Consider the following 19,620-nt stretch of genomic DNA (forward strand, 5'->3'; position numbering starts at 1 on the left):
TTATTGAGTACGAATATACGCTTAATCTCGCATCGATGGCTTTTTTAAACGTCCCAGATGTGAGCTTTCTTTTCAAGGATCTTCTCAACATAAAATATCAAAGATTAAGTTTTATTTCACTATAAAAGGCTTCGTTTTCGTAGAAGCCGACGAAATTCAAAAAAAATGCTCGATCCGTTTCAAATTCTTCACTTCATTTTTATATCCCGAAATACTACTAGTTGCCGATTTTTCCTTCAGCAGTTTTGAAAATTGCAAATTTCCCTCATATAAAACCTGATCGCCCAAAATGGCTTGCACCAAACCGCTTTCAATAGGGTTGGGTAAACTCTTCCATATCAAAATATTTTCAACATTGCACCGTATAGGCTGTATTCACAATTACATGGACAAACGTGGGCAGACAAACTAGGTCATATAAGAAACTGATTCTAAGCCGGTGGGCACATTGAAATATCAATCCATGAGGTGTTTGCAAAAATTTTGATCAGAGACTTCCATAGGTAGAAATGATAAAGAAATGGGAAATACCACTGTACATAACGGTTGAATTCGATGGTTTTAAGCTTTCCTCATACAAAATAATGGTTTTCCATTTAATATTAATAATTTATTCAGCGTACGCCGGCACTAATCATGGAGCGCTCAAAATTCTTTTTCTTCCAAATTAATTACTTGTGTAGTTTATTTGAAGAAATTTGTTGCCGCAGGCCGCCAAAACATGCTCAAAGCTTATGGTGATGCTGTTTCATCATATCCCAATTGTCACACTTGTCACTTGGTTTCAACGATTCAAAAGTGGCGACACGAATTGACTGAAAGCGACATATTTTGGTCCCTTGTTGCCAGAGTTGTCCAGGCTACACTTTTGCCGTTCGAATGGGAAGTTCTGCTACACCCAGCGACATGGAGCCCCCTGATTACCACTTGTTCAGATCGGTGCAGCATGGCTTGGCTGGCACTCTAGTCCCCAAAGTTGAAGAAGTTTGAAAACGGCTCGGTGGGTGGATCGCTATCAATCCAATACAAGTTCTTTCAACATGATATCGCCATGTTGCCAAACATATTGGAAAATATGTTATAGAAAATCATGGAAGAAACTGTTTTGTTTCGTATACGTTGTGCCAATTTCCCACAATAAATGCCTTTGTGAAGTGAAAAAGTGATCAAAATTTTTGCAAAAAATTAATATCTTAATCTTAAATATGCTCTGCAGCGCAAGTGAAGTACGATATCAAAAACCTTTTCATTGCTATGAAACAAAATATCTTGCAATTATCTTACATTTCGCTATCGGGATTATTCTCTTGGTTGCGGCATTTCTCCAATTTCTTTTCAATTGCTTTCACTTTATCGCGTGCTGGTATTTCATACTGTTTAACCATTAATCGTATTTCTGAAAATTTGTGAGGATTCAAAAAATGTATTTCCCCGATTAAATTATTTACAACTTACTGCGTATGGCTTCTACCAAGAGAGGTAATTTTTCTCTCGCCCCATTGAAAAGTATATCGGTAACGTAACTATCCAGATTTTCTTGTTCACGACTAGCTGCATGTAATACTGCGGCCAGAGCAATTTGCGACGGAGCATAAAGTAGGCAGGCGTCGGTAAAAAAACTTTTTTCTATAAAATCATCAATATGTTGCCGTAGACGCTCCGCATTTGTTAAAGAACTTCGTGTCTGAATAAAAATATGCTTTAATTAATTACAATATTCTCTTTAGATTCACTAACATCGAATGGGAAAATAGAGGTCATAATAAAAAACTAGCGGGAAGAATCGCGGACCACCTAGTCGTTGCGTTCAATGTTCTTCCATTGCTTGGAGGCATCTTTATGTTTGATCGCCGGAAACAACTAAATGACACGATGTTCGAATATGAAAATTTATTGAACCAGTTGAGGAACATCAAATTTAGAATTCTTTACATACATAATTACATGTAAACCATAGCACAAATCCAGAATTGCATATGAATCTGTTTTACACACATTTCACGGAACGTAAATTCACTTCAAGAAATTATTACCAGAATTTTCGCCAGCCATTGATAACAGAAACACAAAAAGTCCTTGAAAATCTCCTAGTTTGCATTTTTTAAAATATGGAACATCTTGTCAATTAGTTGTCTAGGGTATCACGTATTAGTAAATAATAATAATTAATTTGAAATCACAATCAAAAATATTCTGTATCTTATATGCTCTGGATCTTAGTAATCCAGGTATCAGTGGATGTCGAAATAGAACGTAAATTTTTGATTCGTTTACATACCTTAATGTCTATTAGAAACCCCTCTATTGGGCGGTAAGGATTATGTACAGTTAAATAATAGTTAAGATGTTGCATTAACAACAGTTCATTAGATAATATTATATCCATAGCCTTATTGCGATCTCCTTTGATATTATTAACGAACTGACCTATCGAGACATTAAATTCCTCCACTTTACACGCTAAATAAACACATGTAGCTCTAAATTAATAAAAAAAATTTATGAAAATTAGAATTTTCAACAGTGTCCATTATCAACTTACAATATCTCCTTCGGATGAAAGTCCATCGGTGAATTGTGTAAATAGAAACGTTTGAAGTACTGAAACGAAGTTCCTACAACGCACTTCGGCATTATGGGTTCAAAACGTCGACAAAAATCATTTAAATAAATTTCATACTGTTTTAGTAGTAAACGTTCCTCAGAAGAGTCAAGAAAATAATCCAGTCTGTTATCCTGAAAAATTACAGGAAAAGTAATTTCAGGTATAATCCAACAACAAGCATATCTTTTTTTTTATGGAGTAAGTATGGATTAAGACCAAAGAAATGTGGCTTCTACGGCCAGGTTAACGAAACAAACACACAAGCGTAAATAATTCCAAACATGTGCATCAAGAAAGTCAGGAGATAAACAACAAAAAGTGTAAACAAAAATACCAATGCAAACAAAAAATTCAACCAATCAAGACTAACCTCTACCTCTCCGTGCGTCTCCTGAAATTTCTCATTCTGCTTCTTTCTCAATTCATTTAGATGTTGCTCGTTATTGAATATCCAATATTTTTTTTGTGAACTTAGGGAAAACATGATATCAATAATTTTTTATGAAGAAGAACTTATTATTTGTTAAACAATTTACACAGTTTAATTGTTTGGAATAACAATGTTATCAACAAAGCAAAATTATCAAGAATATTTTCATTTCAGCTCCTCAGTCGGCCTCCTTTCACCAGACATTGCCAGCTTCGTCGACATTACCAGCCATTCAATGCAATTGCAACACTGTCTTTGTTTTTCTGAAATTCGATATCGAACTGTTTTATTATGATAAGCAAAAGTAAATGCTTTTCTCTTATAATTATGCTTTATTTTATTCAAATTATATTAAATCTATGGACTTATGTATAAAATGAATTTTATTAAATTCTTAAAATTTTCCATAGTTTTTGATGTAATTTGTCTGTGTCTCATTTAAAATATTTTCCATAAAAATTAGTAACAATTTTCGTATGGCGCAGCTACTCCGAAAAATAGAAACGAACAATGATACATCGTATTGCTGTTGGCCGCCATTACACGCAGTGAAAAACGTGTCCCTGTGAAAAACTTGTGTCGTTGCACAATTAAAATTAAAAAAATACGCGTAAAAAACAAGCAAAATTATTGAAAATTAGTGAAATATGTTAATCGAAAATTGAGTTTTTCAATTTTTCATATGAAATCATGAAAAATGCAATGATAAAGTATAAAAATATGTTTTAAAAAAGTATGAGATTTTTGTAAATGAGATGAATCGATTTTTTTTGGTGTGAAAAAATTAGATCGTTTCTGGCTTTTTAGACGAACGAAATAGAATAAGTTCGCGTTCGGTTAAAAATAGGATGTCTCGTTCTAACCAGTATGAGTAAAAAGGTTGATTATATATTTAAAGTGGGAGAGCGATTGCATGTGTGTATGTGTGGTTGTTCGATGAGTTGCTTTTTCTTGAAAGTGTGTAAGAGATACGGGCAGCAAGAAGAAGAATTGTAGTAGTAGTAGTAGCAGTTCGCGCGCGCAATTTCTTAGTAGCTTAATGTAATTGTGTGAGAATGGTATCCACACACACACGCACATATTTTCTTAAATAGAATGCGTTAGAAAGAGTAAAATAGTTGAAGCTAGTGATTTGAATATAGTTATCGCATCTGTTTGCAGTGATTCGGAGTAATTTTTTGAGAAAAGAGATAATATTAATACATTTTTAAATATATGTGAAAGATAACATTAGCTGACTCTTTCCGCGAATACGAAGTGCTCAATTCGTTTTTGGCCGCCATTATGGCTTATAATAACCACGCTATCTGCGAAAAAAGCAAATATTTAACACATTTTTCTGTGTAATTTTTTGTACATTGTAATATATGTGCATGTAAAAATGTTGAGAAAAATCAGTTTGTTTTATCAAACAAAAACCTGAGTATATCCAATGTTAAAAAGACTAAATACTACAAAAATGCAGAAATTTCACATAATACATTGAGAATTTTTATGTGTAAAAAGAGACGAAATGCGAAGAAAAGAGGAAGAAAATAGTCTCTGAATTCGCCACTCGGAAGGCTTGTGCGATTCGCCGCATTGTTAGTGTTTGTTTATACTGGCATTTACAATACAAAGAAATGACTGAAATGAAAACGAGTGCTTTTCTTATTCTAATTTATTCATTTAAATGAAATTTTCTGCGAGACTATAAGGGAATTTTGTGCATGCATGTGTGCCTGATTTTTCCTTTTGTTTCTTCTGTGTTTGCAAAAACGAAGTGTGTTTAGTCTACCTTTGCATAGGCATATGAGTTTTGTCTGAATGCATTTCTTCGTTGTGTGTATGTGTTGCTCGTTTCTATTTTGTTATTTTCTTTCAATTGTTTTGATAGCGCATAGCGTGACATCTGATAAGTGCGAAAAAATACGAATTCGCCAGGAATCTACATGAAAATTCTTTCACCTATTGATGTTTTAAATTAAAACATAATTAATGATAAAGATTAAGAGCAACAAAATGTGCTTAAATTACAAATAAACAAAATTGCTTTTACATACTAAAAACAAGACAATCATCACTTTTTTAAATTAGAATTTACAACCGTATTCTTAAATAGAAAGAGAACAAGCACTTTGTAAACAACAAAAATAAGCGGGCATTGCCAGCCTTTGAATAAAATTTTGCTAAAGGATACAAAAACGCATTTAAATTTGGAAAGCAAATCGGATCTTAAAAATACAGCCGCAAATGGAAAAACAATAATTGTATGAGTGTTTTCATGGATAACCCATAAATATAGATGATGATGAAGGGAATGTGTTTGTTGTTATTATCGTCATTGCCGCTGTTATCATCATTTGTATGTGTAGTTCCGCTGCTGATATGAGATGCTTAAACAAGATTCTTGTAATTATGAAAATTTATTTGGATTTTTCGATTTCAATTTGAAAAATGTCGTCGCCTCATAGCCCACAGAATTCGTTATTGTTGCTTCCACTGCAAACCAGTTGTAATCGCAATACATTTCAGGTTAAGAAGGTTGTGTTGTGGGTCATATCTGTGCCGTTGCTGCTTACCACAACAATAGCAAAAACGAGAAGTACGACAACATCCATAACATTACCAGTAGATACAACAATTACGCTATCATCATTGTTAAGCAGTCAAAATATAACTACATCAACGACAACGACATCTTTAAATAAAAGGAAAAGTATAAATAACAGTCTACAATTCTGGTTTCATCCGTGTAAGACTGTTTCCGCAGTAATTATTGCAGCAAACAGTTACATATTAATTGGTATCGGCGGCTGTCTCATCAACCGATTTTTACCGCCTATTCTAATTGCAGTGTATTATTTTAAGGTTTTATTAAAAAAACCGAATAATCCCACAACGTTACATTCAGTTTCCTTTAAAAGACTGAACGCCATTCTCCCAACTACGATATCCTTTAATTGGTGGAGTTTACTGGTATTTAACCTATCCGCACCAGGTAGCTGTGCTGCTTCAGCTTTAAAACACGCAAATCCCGCCCGAACTACTCCATCGTCATCGCACCCGCAATTAATACTCTGTAATCTGAAAAGTTTAGTTTACAATAGCTGTTCAATAACTACAAGTACATACAGTTTTCGTGCACAAGCGAAACGATATCAGAGGATTTTTGTGTAAAAAATAGAGTCCAAAATTGTAAAAATTCAGTTTTCCTACGATTTCTCCTACTGTATACAACCGCATACAACAAAAATATAAACCATCTTTTGTAATTCACCTACAAATGTAGATATATATATGTATACTATATATTTATATATACACTTACATACATATATATACATATAAATATTATAAAATTGAGTAAAAAGGAACATACAACGCCAAATTTAGTTTACATAACCTTCTTTCAACTTCGAAGGACCAGATCCTATATAGAAGTATAAATATCCTGCAGAGTATCAGAACAAGCTAACGAAGATGTCGAAGTTATCGTTTAGGGCACGCGCCCTAGATCCCTCCAAACAAATGCCTATTTTTTTGGCTGAAGAGTTACCCGATTTGCCGGAGTATTCAGCCATCAATAGAGCAGTCCCACAAATGCCAAGTGGTATGGAAAAAGAGGAGGAATCGGTAAGTATAATTGTAATGAATATGTTTAAATCTTCTGAAGATCATTTTTCTGAATTATTTATCGTTACATTTCATAGGAAGGATTGCAATCGCTTTTGCATCTTGTTAGCTAAAATTTTCACTAAAATCGTATGAGTAGTTTCGTAACAATAATGAAAGTAAATAAAGCGATGAAGTGGAGTCTTAATACGATTTACTTAGGCTTAGGAAAAAGATCGCAAAAGCGTTCGGCGAAATTGTGTCGTTTAATTAAGAAAGATTCTTTCCCATCTGATGTAGAATTAGTGTTGCTTTTATCTTAAGTGTCCTAACTCATATAAACAGCGCCAATACAGCATAGCGGTGTTTAAAAGGTCTAAAGATGGGTACGCAATAATTACTTATGAGATTTATATTTATTCTATATATGTATAGTCGGAATGTTCGGAAGATGTGATTAAATTAATTGTTAATACAAATAGGAGTTTCACTATCAAGAAAAACCGTTACTAACTTGGCGACAACAAAAAATCTGCTTAGAGAGCAGGCTTAGCAGAAGAAGCTATTTCGGAGTAACGTATTATATGACATAAAGACAAAAATGAACACTGCTTACGGCAATTGTTGTTGTTTCTGCTACCTTTTTATAGAATTAAGAGCTAGTACTACTCTTAATTACTCTTCCTATCTCCAAATTGTCTAAATATATTCTATGCTATAGAGAGTGGTATTTACACGAACACTGTGCTTGTAATTGCGGGGATCGCGAAAAGCGGAAAAACCATGCGTTGATCCAAATCAGCTTTTAAAACCGACTTTTAGCAAAATAGTTGGGAGATCAACGAAGTCTAGTGCATTATTTACCGCAAAACGAATGAAACTGCTAGTGCTGAGAATCATAGATAATCGTTTCTATTTCTATTGTAACAAAGCGATCAGAATGGTGGCCTACAAAGTTCTCATCAGTGCCGCCAGACTCCCTTCTTCTTAAGTTATTTCTTATTTCGACCGATGAGTGACGTACTTAATTTCCGAAGAAAAGAAAGAATTGAAGAAATGGAAGAAATGTAAAAAGAGAACTTCCGTTCAACGTAGTTTTCATATAAGTAAAACAGCTCGAAATGGGAAAGCATAGCTGTTTTCATATAATCTATGGGAGAATTCTTAAACTGCGAGCTGCAAATTTTACGAAGAGGTTAAGCAATACAATCGATATTTGATAAGTTCGCATAATCATAAATAGCTATTTACAGTCAAGATGTAACTTGATTACTAACTGCCAGTGTCCATTTAAAAAAATTTTTTTTTTTTTTTTACATATTATAGCATAAACGCATGCGGGGAATTAGTTGATCTAGCTCAGTAACTTAGCAGTGAAGCTTGATAGGAAATAAATACTTTCGCGTCAACGTCATACTGTAACTGGTTACTAGTTAAGAATTTCTTTTCATTTTGTTTGCTTTTATTTGCTAACAATTGATTGTTCGATAACACTAACATGTTAGCAGACATGTAGTGATCCTGTAATGATAAGAATTCTTTAAAGTGATCCTCAATATATATTTCATTCTATGATTTATTTTTAAGAAGAAAATTTTGTATACAAAATAATTTGTAATGCAATATTATTTAATTACACAAAATTCTAAATATTTATCTCAAAATTTTATTTTAGGAACATCATTTACAACGAGCCATATGCACTGGTCTCATTATACCTACACCAGAAGTTTATTCCACCGAAGCTGAATTTTACGATAAGAGTTATCCACCAAATTTTCGTATGCCACGACAATTAATACACATGCAACGTAAGTTTCATATTTAGTGTGTGATATATTCGAAAATTATAATTAAGATATTGTTTTAGCTCTTGGCTTGGAACAAGATGTACCCGAATATGATATGGATAGCGATGATGAGCTATGGATAGATCTCCAAAGGAAACGTCTCGATTTAACGCCGTTGAAATTCGAACAAATGATGGATCGTTTAGAGAAAAGTTCCGGTCAGACAGTGGTTACGCTAAATGAGGCCAAAGCTCTGCTTAAGCAAGATGATGAGGTCAGCATAGCAGTATACGATTACTGGTTAAATAAACGTCTGAAAATGGTAATAACCAATAATGAAGAGCAAAGTGTATTTTTACGATTACCTTATTTTTTAATTAACTTTCAACAATAACAACAAACAGAAAAATCCTTTAATACTTACGGTTAAAACAGAAAATCGACCTGGCACCTCATCAAATAACCCATATTTGGCATTTCGTAGGCGCACAGAAAAAATGCAAACCCGAAAAAATCGTAAGAATGACGAGACCTCATATGAAAAGATGTTGAAACTAAGGTAAACTAAAAGTAGGTTATCGACATTAGTTACCGCTTTGCTATTGTTTCTTGCAGGCGTGACTTACAGCGTGCCACTACGGTTTTAGAGATGGTAAAGCGTCGTGAAAAAACTAAACGCGAACAGTTGCATTTGTCCATTGAAATCTTTGAGAAGCGTGTTCAGCTCAAGGACTTTAGCGGAGCATTGCTTTCTGAGCTCAGTGCTACACTTAAAAATACGAGGTAATATATTTAATTATAACTACCATAATTGCCATAAATAAATTCTATTAACAAATCTCCACTTTTAATGCAGACCCGCTTTTGCTCCGTTATACGCGAACCAATACTCACATCACCACCACTCTTCGTCTTCGGGAGGAACACCAACAGCTGTAGTGCCAGGAGCGTCTTCGTCGGCGGCGGGTTTATGTAATGTAATGGGTTCGAGCGGTGGCTTACTGACGTCAGTTAGCAACGTTTCAGCTGGCGGCGGCGCGAGTCATTTGTATTCATCAGCATCGCAGTACCTGAATTCCGCGAATATAGCTATGGGTACGTGTTTATAGAACAAAAGGAATATGCAATTAGAAAGTGAATTAAGTTTTTCTTTTATATATTTGATAGATGCATTAAATACGGGTAGTCGCAAGGAGAAGCGTCAATATAAAAAGCGTAAACATAAAATACCCCGCGATAAACAACAGTTACAGCAGCAACAACAGTATTTAGCAGGCATTGGTGTGATGCCAGCGTCAGCGTCATCAACAGCAGGCGGTCTAGTTGGGTCGACTTCTATGACTGGCAGTGCGGTTCATCATGGCCATCATCATCATTTGCCCCATCATTTACATCCCCTGCATCGACAAAGCTCCTCGCCAGCTCCCAATGAGTCGAATATCGAAACGGAAGAGGAAGACCTAGCGCACAAAGTTGGCTCGGAGAGCGAAGAAGAGGCTCCATTTGCATTTAGAAGAAAACAAGGCTGCGATTATTTGAGGGTAAAACTCTATCCCTCTTTTTTCGCCTTTTTCCCGCTTGTTTATTATATTTTAAAAAAATTTATGCATATTTTAGACGAGGACTCGTACGGGCAATTGGCCCTGGGAGCCCAAAGAAGAGGACGGATATGGCGATAATAAGTATCGTTTTACGCTCACGTCCATAAGACACCCAAGGTTAGTAAGGAAACAAACTTCTGAAGACAAAAAAAAATGCTTTCAAGTATTGTGTTGCTCTCTCTATCTCTCAACTATTCCGAACATAGAGCTCGTTGTATTGGTTTTGCCCGCCGTCGTTTAGGACGTGGCGGTCGTGTTTTATTAGATCGCGTGGCTACAAATTTTGACGATTTCTGGTCACAACTTGATTACACGATACTCGAAACGCCGCATACACTTAACGAAAACGCTAATAAAGCAGCCTTAAAGAAACCTGCTTCACCACCGACCGTTGTTGATTTACCCCGCAACGCCTTTGCGACGGGCGTGGGTTCGTTGCTTAATTCTAGTTCTGTCACACCCGCCATTGAAATTAAGAAAGAGGTTAACGAGGTCGGCGTAATAGATAATACGAATAATCGTAAGCAAACGCAAAGAAGCATTGATTACGCATATTTCTCTGAAAATAAAATTGAGCGGAAATATGAAGAACGCAATGAAATGGAGACTGATCAATATGATGGCTTCCAAATATCTAGAGATACTCAGTATCAATCATATTTGTCTGTAAGTCAAGCAGAACCGGGGCAGAACCGAAAACTGCCATCACCAGCATTTGAGCCCGACGGCAAAGAGAAGCAACAAACAGTAATGAAGTTGATGCAGCGTAGGCTGCTACTGAAACTGTCAAAATCATTGAACGTCGACTTAAATAGTACTAGTGATAAAGATAGCATCAAAACATCAGTGGTGTGTCCAAATAATACAATATCATGTCAGTCGCAGTCCCATAATGAAATCAAACAAGAGAATATTAACAGCGACAAAGGAGATAATGTGGAACAGCATACATCGCTAAACGCAATTAGCCACCGAATTAATAACACATTGGTTACTTTAGTTGGCGAGGTTCACGTTAACAGTATAAATCACAACCACATTGGTAGCAGCAGCATCAACACTAGTAATAATTTTAACAACCGAACTCTTAGTTGTAGTGGTAGAATTAGTAATCTAAGCGATAAATACAATGTGATAAAAACGGAAGCGTCACCGTCGTTGGAAGCGACGATGGCCTCCTCTGTTCAACTACTGGATCCTTCAGAACGTAAATTTATAAAGCAAGAGCAGATTGACTTGACTGTCAGCTTAGCTTCAGCGGATGATTCCAATGAGCCCTTGAGTAGCATTCAGAAAATGACCTGCGGATCCACCTCTTCGCATACAGACATTATGGAGGATGAAGAAAATGTCAACCTGGCTCAGCTTAGTAATCTGATAAAGCATACAGTCAAAAAAGAAATCTCAGAAGAAGGACAGTATCCTTCAAGTCCAAACGTGGAATCAATATATAAATCTAAACAAACCTTACGAGAAAATGATTTGCTAGCAACCTTTAAAGAAATTGATGAAGAGGATGGGGTCTGCAGTCTAAATCAAATGCCTGACGTTGTACGTGTTGAAAATATGAAACGCCCGAGAGTGAGAAAAGTCCGCACCAATTCAGCCGTTGGTTTGAATGGCGTAAATCTTTTAATTGAAGAAGTTGCTGCGGTTAATAATAATTCCGATCAAGAGGAGGAAATGGCTATGATGGGCAGTCTTTCACCAAGCTCAAGTCAAAGGTTAGATGTGTGCAATGAGCTGTTGTCGGAAATTCGCCGCGATTGGGTGCATTTTCGTCCTAAAACGCCAACAGAAACGGAAAAGCAGGACGCTTGCTCATTAGATTTAGAGGCGAAAATAGAGGCGCGTGTACCTCTCGTCAGTTGGTCGCAACAAAGCCCTATAGCGATTGAAATGCTAAGAGAACCTCTGGAATGCAGGACACACAAGGAAGACGACGAAAAGTCAATATGGAAAGCGGGAGCAGACAAAGATTCGCTGTTCATTACTTCGTCATTTAAATACGATGACTTGGAGCCGGACGCGCAACTTTTGCCGCAAGCTTACTTAGCTGACTTTGCAAGGAGCGATAGCAAGAGTCCCGAAGTCCAGAGTCATCAAACTAACGCTTGTCTGGATTTTAATCTCAGCGGCGATAGTCTAAATGATATTAATCTGTTAGGTGATGGCGACGATGCGGATATGCTAGACAATATATTGCAAGAGGTTCAGATAGATGATATAAAAACTCTTAATCAAGCGACTAACTTTTGGAATGGTATTTTGGACGGCGAAGCTGTAGACGCGGAAGTAGTTGGCGATGTAGAAACGGCTGCCGGCTTGTTGGACGGTATTGATGAAGCGAAGAAAACTGGTGATAAATCGTCAAGTGGGGGAAAACGCTGCCAGCACAATAAAGGAAAAGCTGGTAAACGTTCTTGTGCGCTATTAATGCCGGTGGGGTGTTCAAGTTTCACTACTACTGCATTAAACAACGAAAGTTTACGTGATGATTGTTTCTTCCACAAAGAGCAAACCAAAACGAAAGCACCTGCCATTGATGACGTTATTCCTGAAGAAATTGTGGAGATAAAACCAGAGCCCAAGGAGGTTAAGGTGGAGGCTGTGGTTGCGAATAGTAACAATTTGCCAACGTTACCACCACTTCTCCCGCCTCCCACTTTAGTACCGCAACCAATGCTTAGGCCAGCTTTGGCTATGACGACAACGACAGCAACTACAATGCCTTCTTCAGCTCCCGTACCCGTCTTAAATATTAATCAGAACAAAGGAAATGAACCAACAATAGAACATCAAACAGGAATTGTTGTACAGCAGCAACAAATAAGGCTGCCGCAGCAACAACAACAGCAACAACAGCAACAACAACAACATCATCATCAATACTTGGGATCACAGCCTGCTATGGCTGCTCCATTGACCATTGCAAGCACCGCTGTAAGTCTGGCAACAACGAATCCCAGTGTCCAGCCAGCACACCAGCAGCAATTTACTACTTCAGCTGCTACTATTCAAGTGTTGCAACAACAGCAGCCTGCTGCCCAGCAAATCCGTAATGTTACTATTCAGCAATTGCATCAATTGCAATTGCAGCAGCAAAGAAAAATACAATTGCAACAGCAGCAACATCAAAAACTTCTTATGCAACGAGACACAAGCGTTTTGGCGCAATACGTGCCTAGTTCAGCTCACAATTCAGCGACGACATCGTCACCTACGTCAACAATGTTACGTCAACCGTCTTTAACGCCCATTGGAACCACAAGTGCAGCCAATAGTGCCACGGCCAGTCAAATGATTTACACTACTACATCGTCAGGCGAAGTTATCGCGGCAGCTGGTTCTCCGAAAATATACCTGCAAAAAGCATCTGCATCGGGGGCGGCGAGCCATAGCCAAGTCAACATCATCAATACCAGCAGTGGGCAATTAACGGTACAGAATATTGCCAATGTTCAGCAATTAACAGCAAGTGGCAGTGGCACAAATACCTCGGCTGGTGGTTCGCTGATTGTTGCTACTGCCACGCGTAATGCAGTACAGCAGTTAGCTCAACAACAGCAACAGCAATTAGTTAATCAACCCATTGTTTGGCGTCAGATCGGTTCTACAAATGTTACTACAGCTCCCGCGGGTATAATGGCAGCAACGGCCAGCACTTCTACTGATGGAAGTGGTAACAAAATAGTCTGGGCCAGTCGTCCAGCTACAAAACGGCACTTGAATGGTCCAGAGAACGCAGGCAAGACAAAAATTACTATAAAATTTTTAATCACATTTAATATCAGTTTTTACCGCTTTTTACGTAGATATCAGCAAATTGCTGTTGAATCGCAAACTTTCGCAACGAAAAATTGTAGCACAACAACAGCAGCAATTGCAAGATGATGATCTAACAGTAAACGTTCTAAGTAGCGGCCCAGAGGCAGTAGCAGCTCCTACAACTACGAATGTTACGTATGCAAGTAATCAACAGCAGCAGCAACCACAACGGCAACATCAATTGCATAAAGTGCAGGGCGGAAAGCTAATCAAGATGCCGTCATTTCCGTTACTGGTATCAGAAGTCAATTTGCAGCAGCAACAACAGCAACAGCTGCAGCAAAAGCATAATTCAGCAGCTGCTGCTATAGCGGCAGCAAATCACAACTATAGTCTGCAACCGACGGCCATTATTACATCTCAATCCTCACAGCAGGGCAATAAAATTTATTTAACTAGTAGCAGTAGCAGCAACGTGAATGCAGCCGCACCCACCAATTTTACGATAACTAATGCCAGCGATTTGCATACAGCTGCCCAGAAGCTGCAACAAGGTAACCACTTACCGACTAACGCCACCAATCTTAAGCTTAATTTCGTAACAACAGCGTCCGTTGCTCAGCAACAGCAGCATCAGCAACAGCATCAAACATCGTTAACTGTCGGTCAACAGCTGGTATTAAATAAGTCAAGCATGCAACAACAACAACAACAATTGTTGCAACATCAATTGCTACAGCAATCAGGAAAATTGAAACGCGAACGTATACTAAATATTATAGGAGCCACGCCAGCAAGCAGCATGGACGTCAATAATACAACGGCAACAACGACGGGAGTAGTGGCGGGCAATACAGCAGAAGGCAGCAGTAAGCGTGTATTATATACCAGCTTGCTGAATGTAAAACCTTTGCAGAAGAACAATGCCGGACAAATGCAGGTACAAATTGGGCCGCAAGGCATGGCTCATGCCTTACTACGTGGTCGCATTGCCAATAATCAAGCGATTTTTACAAATATGCGTACACTGCCTATAGCGGTAAGTACGGGTGGTTCAGCTGTCGTCAATAGTACACCTTCAGTATCGGCAAATAATATACAAGTACTTAGCGGGAGTGGTAGTAGCAATAATATAAGCAACAATTGCACTAGCAGTGGCGGAGTCGTTAATAACTCCAGCCACACCCTGTCTAGTGAAAACAGTGCAAACAACCAAGACATGTTAATGAATAATAATTCCGCTACAGTTGCCAGCTCTGCCTCAGTTCTAAATACAGTTGGCGGGGTGGGAGGCAAGGATGTGAAAAGTGTTGTCGTTGAGTTGACAGCGAGCGGTAATGCTAATAACGGTCCATGCATGGCAAATAATAATAGTAATGCGGCAAATGGCAACAATATACTAACGTCCTCGTCCTCGTCCTCTATATCAATAACAAACAGCAATAGCAATGGTAACAGCAGTAATTCTAGTAATAGCAATGCAACGGCGTCCATGCTTGCAACCAACAATACAACAATCAATAGGTGAGACGAGGCCAGGTAACTACCATTAAAAAATGAAGTTAAACAAGAAGAGCAGCAACAAATTATGGTATTAGTGGTTAAATTACTAATTGCTGATCAAGTTGCAAAGGCTTATCAAGCTTTACTCAATTTTGTACCAATCCTAGCGACAAAACAACAAGCGAGGAGAAACAGAGAAGCCGAAGAAGAACACTATGCCACCATAAATAGTTCGAAATTCCTTCTTCGCTATAGCAAATTAACACCAAAAACAATAATAATTCAAATCAAGCTAAACAGCTGTTATTGCTACAAGAACATTTAGCGACACGTTGCCTCCAGTTCAGCAAGCCCGATACGTAACGCTTTTAAGGCTCAAAAAAAAGAAAAGAAAAAAAAAAGTTTTTTTTTTTTTTTTATTTTTTTGCTAAAACGTCCATACGACGACAATAATATGATGACATAAAAAAAAAAAAAAAAAAAAAAAAAAAGTGAATAAAAAAAAAAACCGAGTTTGCTAATTAATACCATTCCATACAATGATTAAAGAGAAAAAGGCCAGCAAAAGATATAATAAACAGGAAATATTGGCCGTTTCTTAGCATGATGTGCATATACCGGCAATTCGTTTGGCTAAGAGTCAAATATGTTTTATTTGACGTTTTTATTTGACAGAAAAGAAAAGAGCCGAAGAAAAGGAACGAAAATTAAAATTAGAAAATAAACTCCTTTGTAAATTTTATTGCAATTTGTACGCTTTTCGTTTAATATTAAAAAAAAAAAAAAAAAAATATTATTTAATTTATATCATTGTCTAGAAAACAAAATGAGAAAAAAAAAAAAAGAAAAACTAATCAAACATTAAGATATAAAAAAAACCACAACAACAAATAATATAGTTCTTATGAGACAAAATATGTGTTAGCCTCTAGCTACTATCTATGTATAATATAGAATATAAAATGTAGAATATTTTTTCTTCCACAGTATATTATTTTTTTCCAATCAAATTACGCAGGCATGAAACTGAAGGGAAACAGAGAGGGAAAGAAGAATACAACAAAAACAAAAAAAAAAAAAAATACATGAGAAGATGATCGATTTGTAAAATTCGAAAAACGTCGACGTATTGAGAATGAACCACGAAACACTCTTATATTATCCCTCTTTTTACACGGCAAATTATATTAGTTTTTTTTTTTTTTTTTGTTTTTTTAATTGAAGTGAGAAAAATCGAAAAAATACAAATTGGATCTTATTTTCAAGATCGTCAAATAATCTCTAAATAAATGAATGAAATGAGAGCGTGAGAGAAAAGTATAAGAGATGAAAGTGTGTAGTTCAGTTTCTCTTGCTCCCTTTTAAGAGCTGTCTTGTGTACCTTTTTGTAGAAATTCTCTTGAGAACAATGCAACTTTTTTTTCCCCCTAATTTTTGTAAATATTTTCTTGCAGCTAAACGTGAATTGATTTTTCATTTTAGCTCCTAAAATCTATTAATTGTTTGAAAGCATTGTTCAAAGGAGAAGAAAGAAAGAAAGAAAGAGAGAAATTCCACGAAACTTTTTACACTTTTTTTTTTTTTTTGTTTTGTTTTTTGCTTAACATAATAAGTGCATTAAAATATAAACATTTGGCTCTTAAAGGTAGTTCTCTGAAAAGTATTTTTATGTTTGGATTCTTATTTTTCTTTCATTTTTTTTTTTTTTTTCACACGCATTAAAAACAAATTAATTATTTGTAAATGTAATATATAAAGAAAACTATAATTAAATAATTATTATTATTATTTTTATACGAATTGAAAGTATGTTAAAACGAAAAATCCTCAGACTTTGTCCATTAAAAAAAAAGTGTATGTGTTTTTACATAAATCTCCTTTCCTCCCCGCCATTTTTCATCTAAATCACTTTATTGGAAATTTGTAAAGTAAAAATATGATTCATCATAATTATAATAACAAACACTATTAAAAAGAAGAGAAAATAAAAAAAAAAAAAGAAGAAATATTGAGAAAAAGAAATCTATTTAAAATCATTAAGGATTCCCCCTTTTTCCTCTTCCGCTATCCATTAATTTAAATAAATAAAATGTGTAGTAATAAAATACCTTTAGCTTTAGTCTAAAATTTAAATTAAAACAAAAAAAAAAAAAATACTTAAAAAAATCTATGAAAACAAAACAAATACAAAAAACTGCGATAAAAAACTGATAAGTTTTTGTTGTTATTTTTTGATTTTTCTTATTCTTATTTTTTTTTTATTTTTATTTTTATTTTTTTTTAGATTATTATTGAAATTCGATTTATATTTTTTTCCATATCATTGGTCGTCTATAATGAAAAGGAAGTTTTTGTTTTTTGCGAACTTAGCCAGTCTGCAACGCCCAGGTTAGAGATAAAACTAAGGCCCTCAGTTCACTCTATTCAATCCATACACCGACTACGCCTTTATTAAGGGGAAAAGAAATTCAAGGATTCAAACATTAGACCAGAAGTTTGATTCCTTGATTATGTTTTGGAGAAGGCAATGCGTTTGCCTATTCAATATACAACAATTTTGCTATTCCGTAGGTATATAATGGCAATAAGACGCTACAATATCTGTTTGTTGTGTTTGAACAGGCACGTTAAGCCATGAGATCTATAATAACCTCCTCTTCCTTCTTCTTAATGCGCTTATCAGAAAGCATTTAAAAAAAAACCTTCATTTGTATTGGATCGCCTTGGTTCTTATTGTGATAAATTTTTCTCATCAGCTCATTAATATCATATCGACTTGTAAGGCTGCAGAAGATGATTCAAATATTCAGTGCAAATTTGCTTTCAATTTTGCGAATTCCTAAAGTCGGACGGACATGACTACATCGAATCAGAAGCCGTTGGGATCCGTTAAGGCGTAAGTTTGGATTTTGCGCAAGGAATGAGAAAACAAATCAAATGCAAAAAATTCCTGTCGCATATTAGTTTGTAGGCAACTGAGACTGCTGCGCATGCTGAGGTAACACGTCCGTATTGCAATTTCAACTTTTTTTTTTTTTTGTTTTTTGAAAATATGTTCGAAAGCAAACACCTACAAAGACAGTGTATATTAATTATAAAATGAATTGTAATTTTTAATTGAAAATATTAATAGACAGCAGACTATGTTGAGTTTGTAACAATAATGGAATTATAACCGGCCTTAAGTGCCGGTCCTATCGCATTTTGCTTTCATGTCTATCTCCCAGAGGTGAGGGGATAAGTTAATTTCATTCCTTGTGATTGATTGGCTCTTAAGAGTGGCGGCAGCGAAGCCTTAAACACATTCTTGAGAGGAACTCAAGCTAATTTGAAATAAAATCACCATCATAGAGTTATTAGCCGATTACCATAACCTCACATCTGTAAATAACATTAAATATTAAATTTTTGATCTTTGATTTAACCCCTTGAGCTTTATTAGAGACTTCTTTCTATCTTATATTAATTTAATTTTTTTTTTTTTTTTTTTTTTGAAAATTCATAATTGTTAAGAAATTTATTCGAATCATATTTAACTTTTTTAAAATGGAAATGTTTGTTTTACTAAAGATATGTCGGTTTGGTAATCTTTTTAGCAAAAAGAGCGAAAGTTAGAAAAGTATTTTAAATTAATGTGTATAATGTGTAAATGGATGTACATATGTATATGTGCAATTAAGCAAAAAAAAAAAAAAAAAAAAATAGTGTCTCTTAAAAAAAATTTATACAACGAAACTTCATTTTTTTTTTTTTTTTTTTTTTTAATTTCATAAAATTCTTTTCTAGATTTTGCTTACTTATCGTCATGTTTCGTTTTATAAAAAAAATTTTTTTTTAAATTTTATTTTTTCATTATTTTCGTGTTTGTTGTATACTTTCGATTGTGTTTTGAGTGAAAAACGAGAAGAAGAAGAAGAAGAAGAAGGAAAAAATAAAGGAGCAAGTAACAATTTTATAATTGTAATATATATATAAAACTATATAAAAAAGAAAACATGCGAACACGCGCATACATATATACACGCACACATACACACATACACACACACACATTTGAATGTTAGTTTGTTAGTTACATATGTAAGAACTCAAATAAATTTTACGCTTATAGAATAAACGTTAATCATTATTAATTACGATAATAACAAGAGTATAACAAACAAAAAAACACACATTTATCTTACGCTAAACTCTTTGATCTTCGAATTATACAAGCATGAAAACAAAGATATGTTTAGTCTTTAAGTTTTTTATATTCACAAATTGGGATGGATGGGGAATAGAGTTTCAAGATATATATATATACATATATATATTTCGATCATTATC

General features: G+C 35.3%; 2 protein-coding genes across 4 annotated transcripts in view; one reads left to right on the top strand and one right to left on the bottom strand.

Moving 5' to 3' along the window:
- LOC119636188 (cyclin-H) overlaps positions 1-3,613 on the bottom strand; it is a 4,132-nt gene extending 519 nt beyond the window's left edge. Inside the window, exons 1-6 of one of the 3 annotated variants that reach the window (XM_038031404.1) lie at positions 3,553-3,613; positions 2,976-3,298; positions 2,543-2,736; positions 2,279-2,480; positions 1,456-1,684; positions 1,285-1,396 (exon numbers count right to left, since the gene is read on the bottom strand). In XM_038031404.1, the coding sequence (XP_037887332.1) occupies positions 1,285-1,396; positions 1,456-1,684; positions 2,279-2,480; positions 2,543-2,736; positions 2,976-3,089 (851 nt within the window). In that variant the 5' untranslated portion in view covers positions 3,090-3,298; positions 3,553-3,613. Of the gene's footprint in view, positions 1-1,284; positions 1,397-1,455; positions 1,685-2,278; positions 2,481-2,542; positions 2,737-2,975; positions 3,299-3,502 lie in introns of all 3 variants that reach the window. The other 2 variants (XM_038031403.1, XM_038031405.1) reach the window with 2 other exon arrangements.
- Positions 3,614-3,896: 283 nt separating this feature from the next.
- Positions 3,897-15,782, top strand: LOC119636187. Its single transcript, XM_038031402.1, has 11 exons — positions 3,897-3,914; positions 6,439-6,650; positions 8,305-8,440; positions 8,500-8,741; positions 8,824-8,978; positions 9,035-9,202; positions 9,276-9,514; positions 9,587-9,960; positions 10,037-10,137; positions 10,227-13,768; positions 13,836-15,782. Exons 2-11 carry the CDS (start codon positions 6,498-6,500, stop codon positions 15,314-15,316), a joined length of 6,591 nt encoding a protein of 2,196 aa, XP_037887330.1. The 5' UTR covers positions 3,897-3,914; positions 6,439-6,497; the 3' UTR covers positions 15,317-15,782.
- The last annotated feature ends 3,838 nt before the right edge of the window (positions 15,783-19,620 follow it).

The sequence above is a fragment of the Glossina fuscipes genome, unplaced genomic scaffold, assembly GCF_014805625.2.
Source record: "Glossina fuscipes isolate IAEA_lab_2018 unplaced genomic scaffold, Yale_Gfus_2 28, whole genome shotgun sequence".
Taxonomy (NCBI): domain Eukaryota; kingdom Metazoa; phylum Arthropoda; class Insecta; order Diptera; family Glossinidae; genus Glossina; species Glossina fuscipes.

Bases quoted from the DNA above. Each gene is read 5' to 3' on its own strand.
- LOC119636187 (XM_038031402.1), top strand. From the start codon at position 6,498: ATGTCGAAGTTATCGTTTAGGGCACGCGCCCTAGATCCCTCCAAACAA. The intron at 8,742-8,823 runs GTAATAACCAAT...AACAACAAACAG, and splicing joins TAAATAAACGTCTGAAAATG to AAAAATCCTTTAATACTTAC. The intron at 9,515-9,586 runs GTACGTGTTTAT...TATATTTGATAG, and splicing joins TTCCGCGAATATAGCTATGG to ATGCATTAAATACGGGTAGT.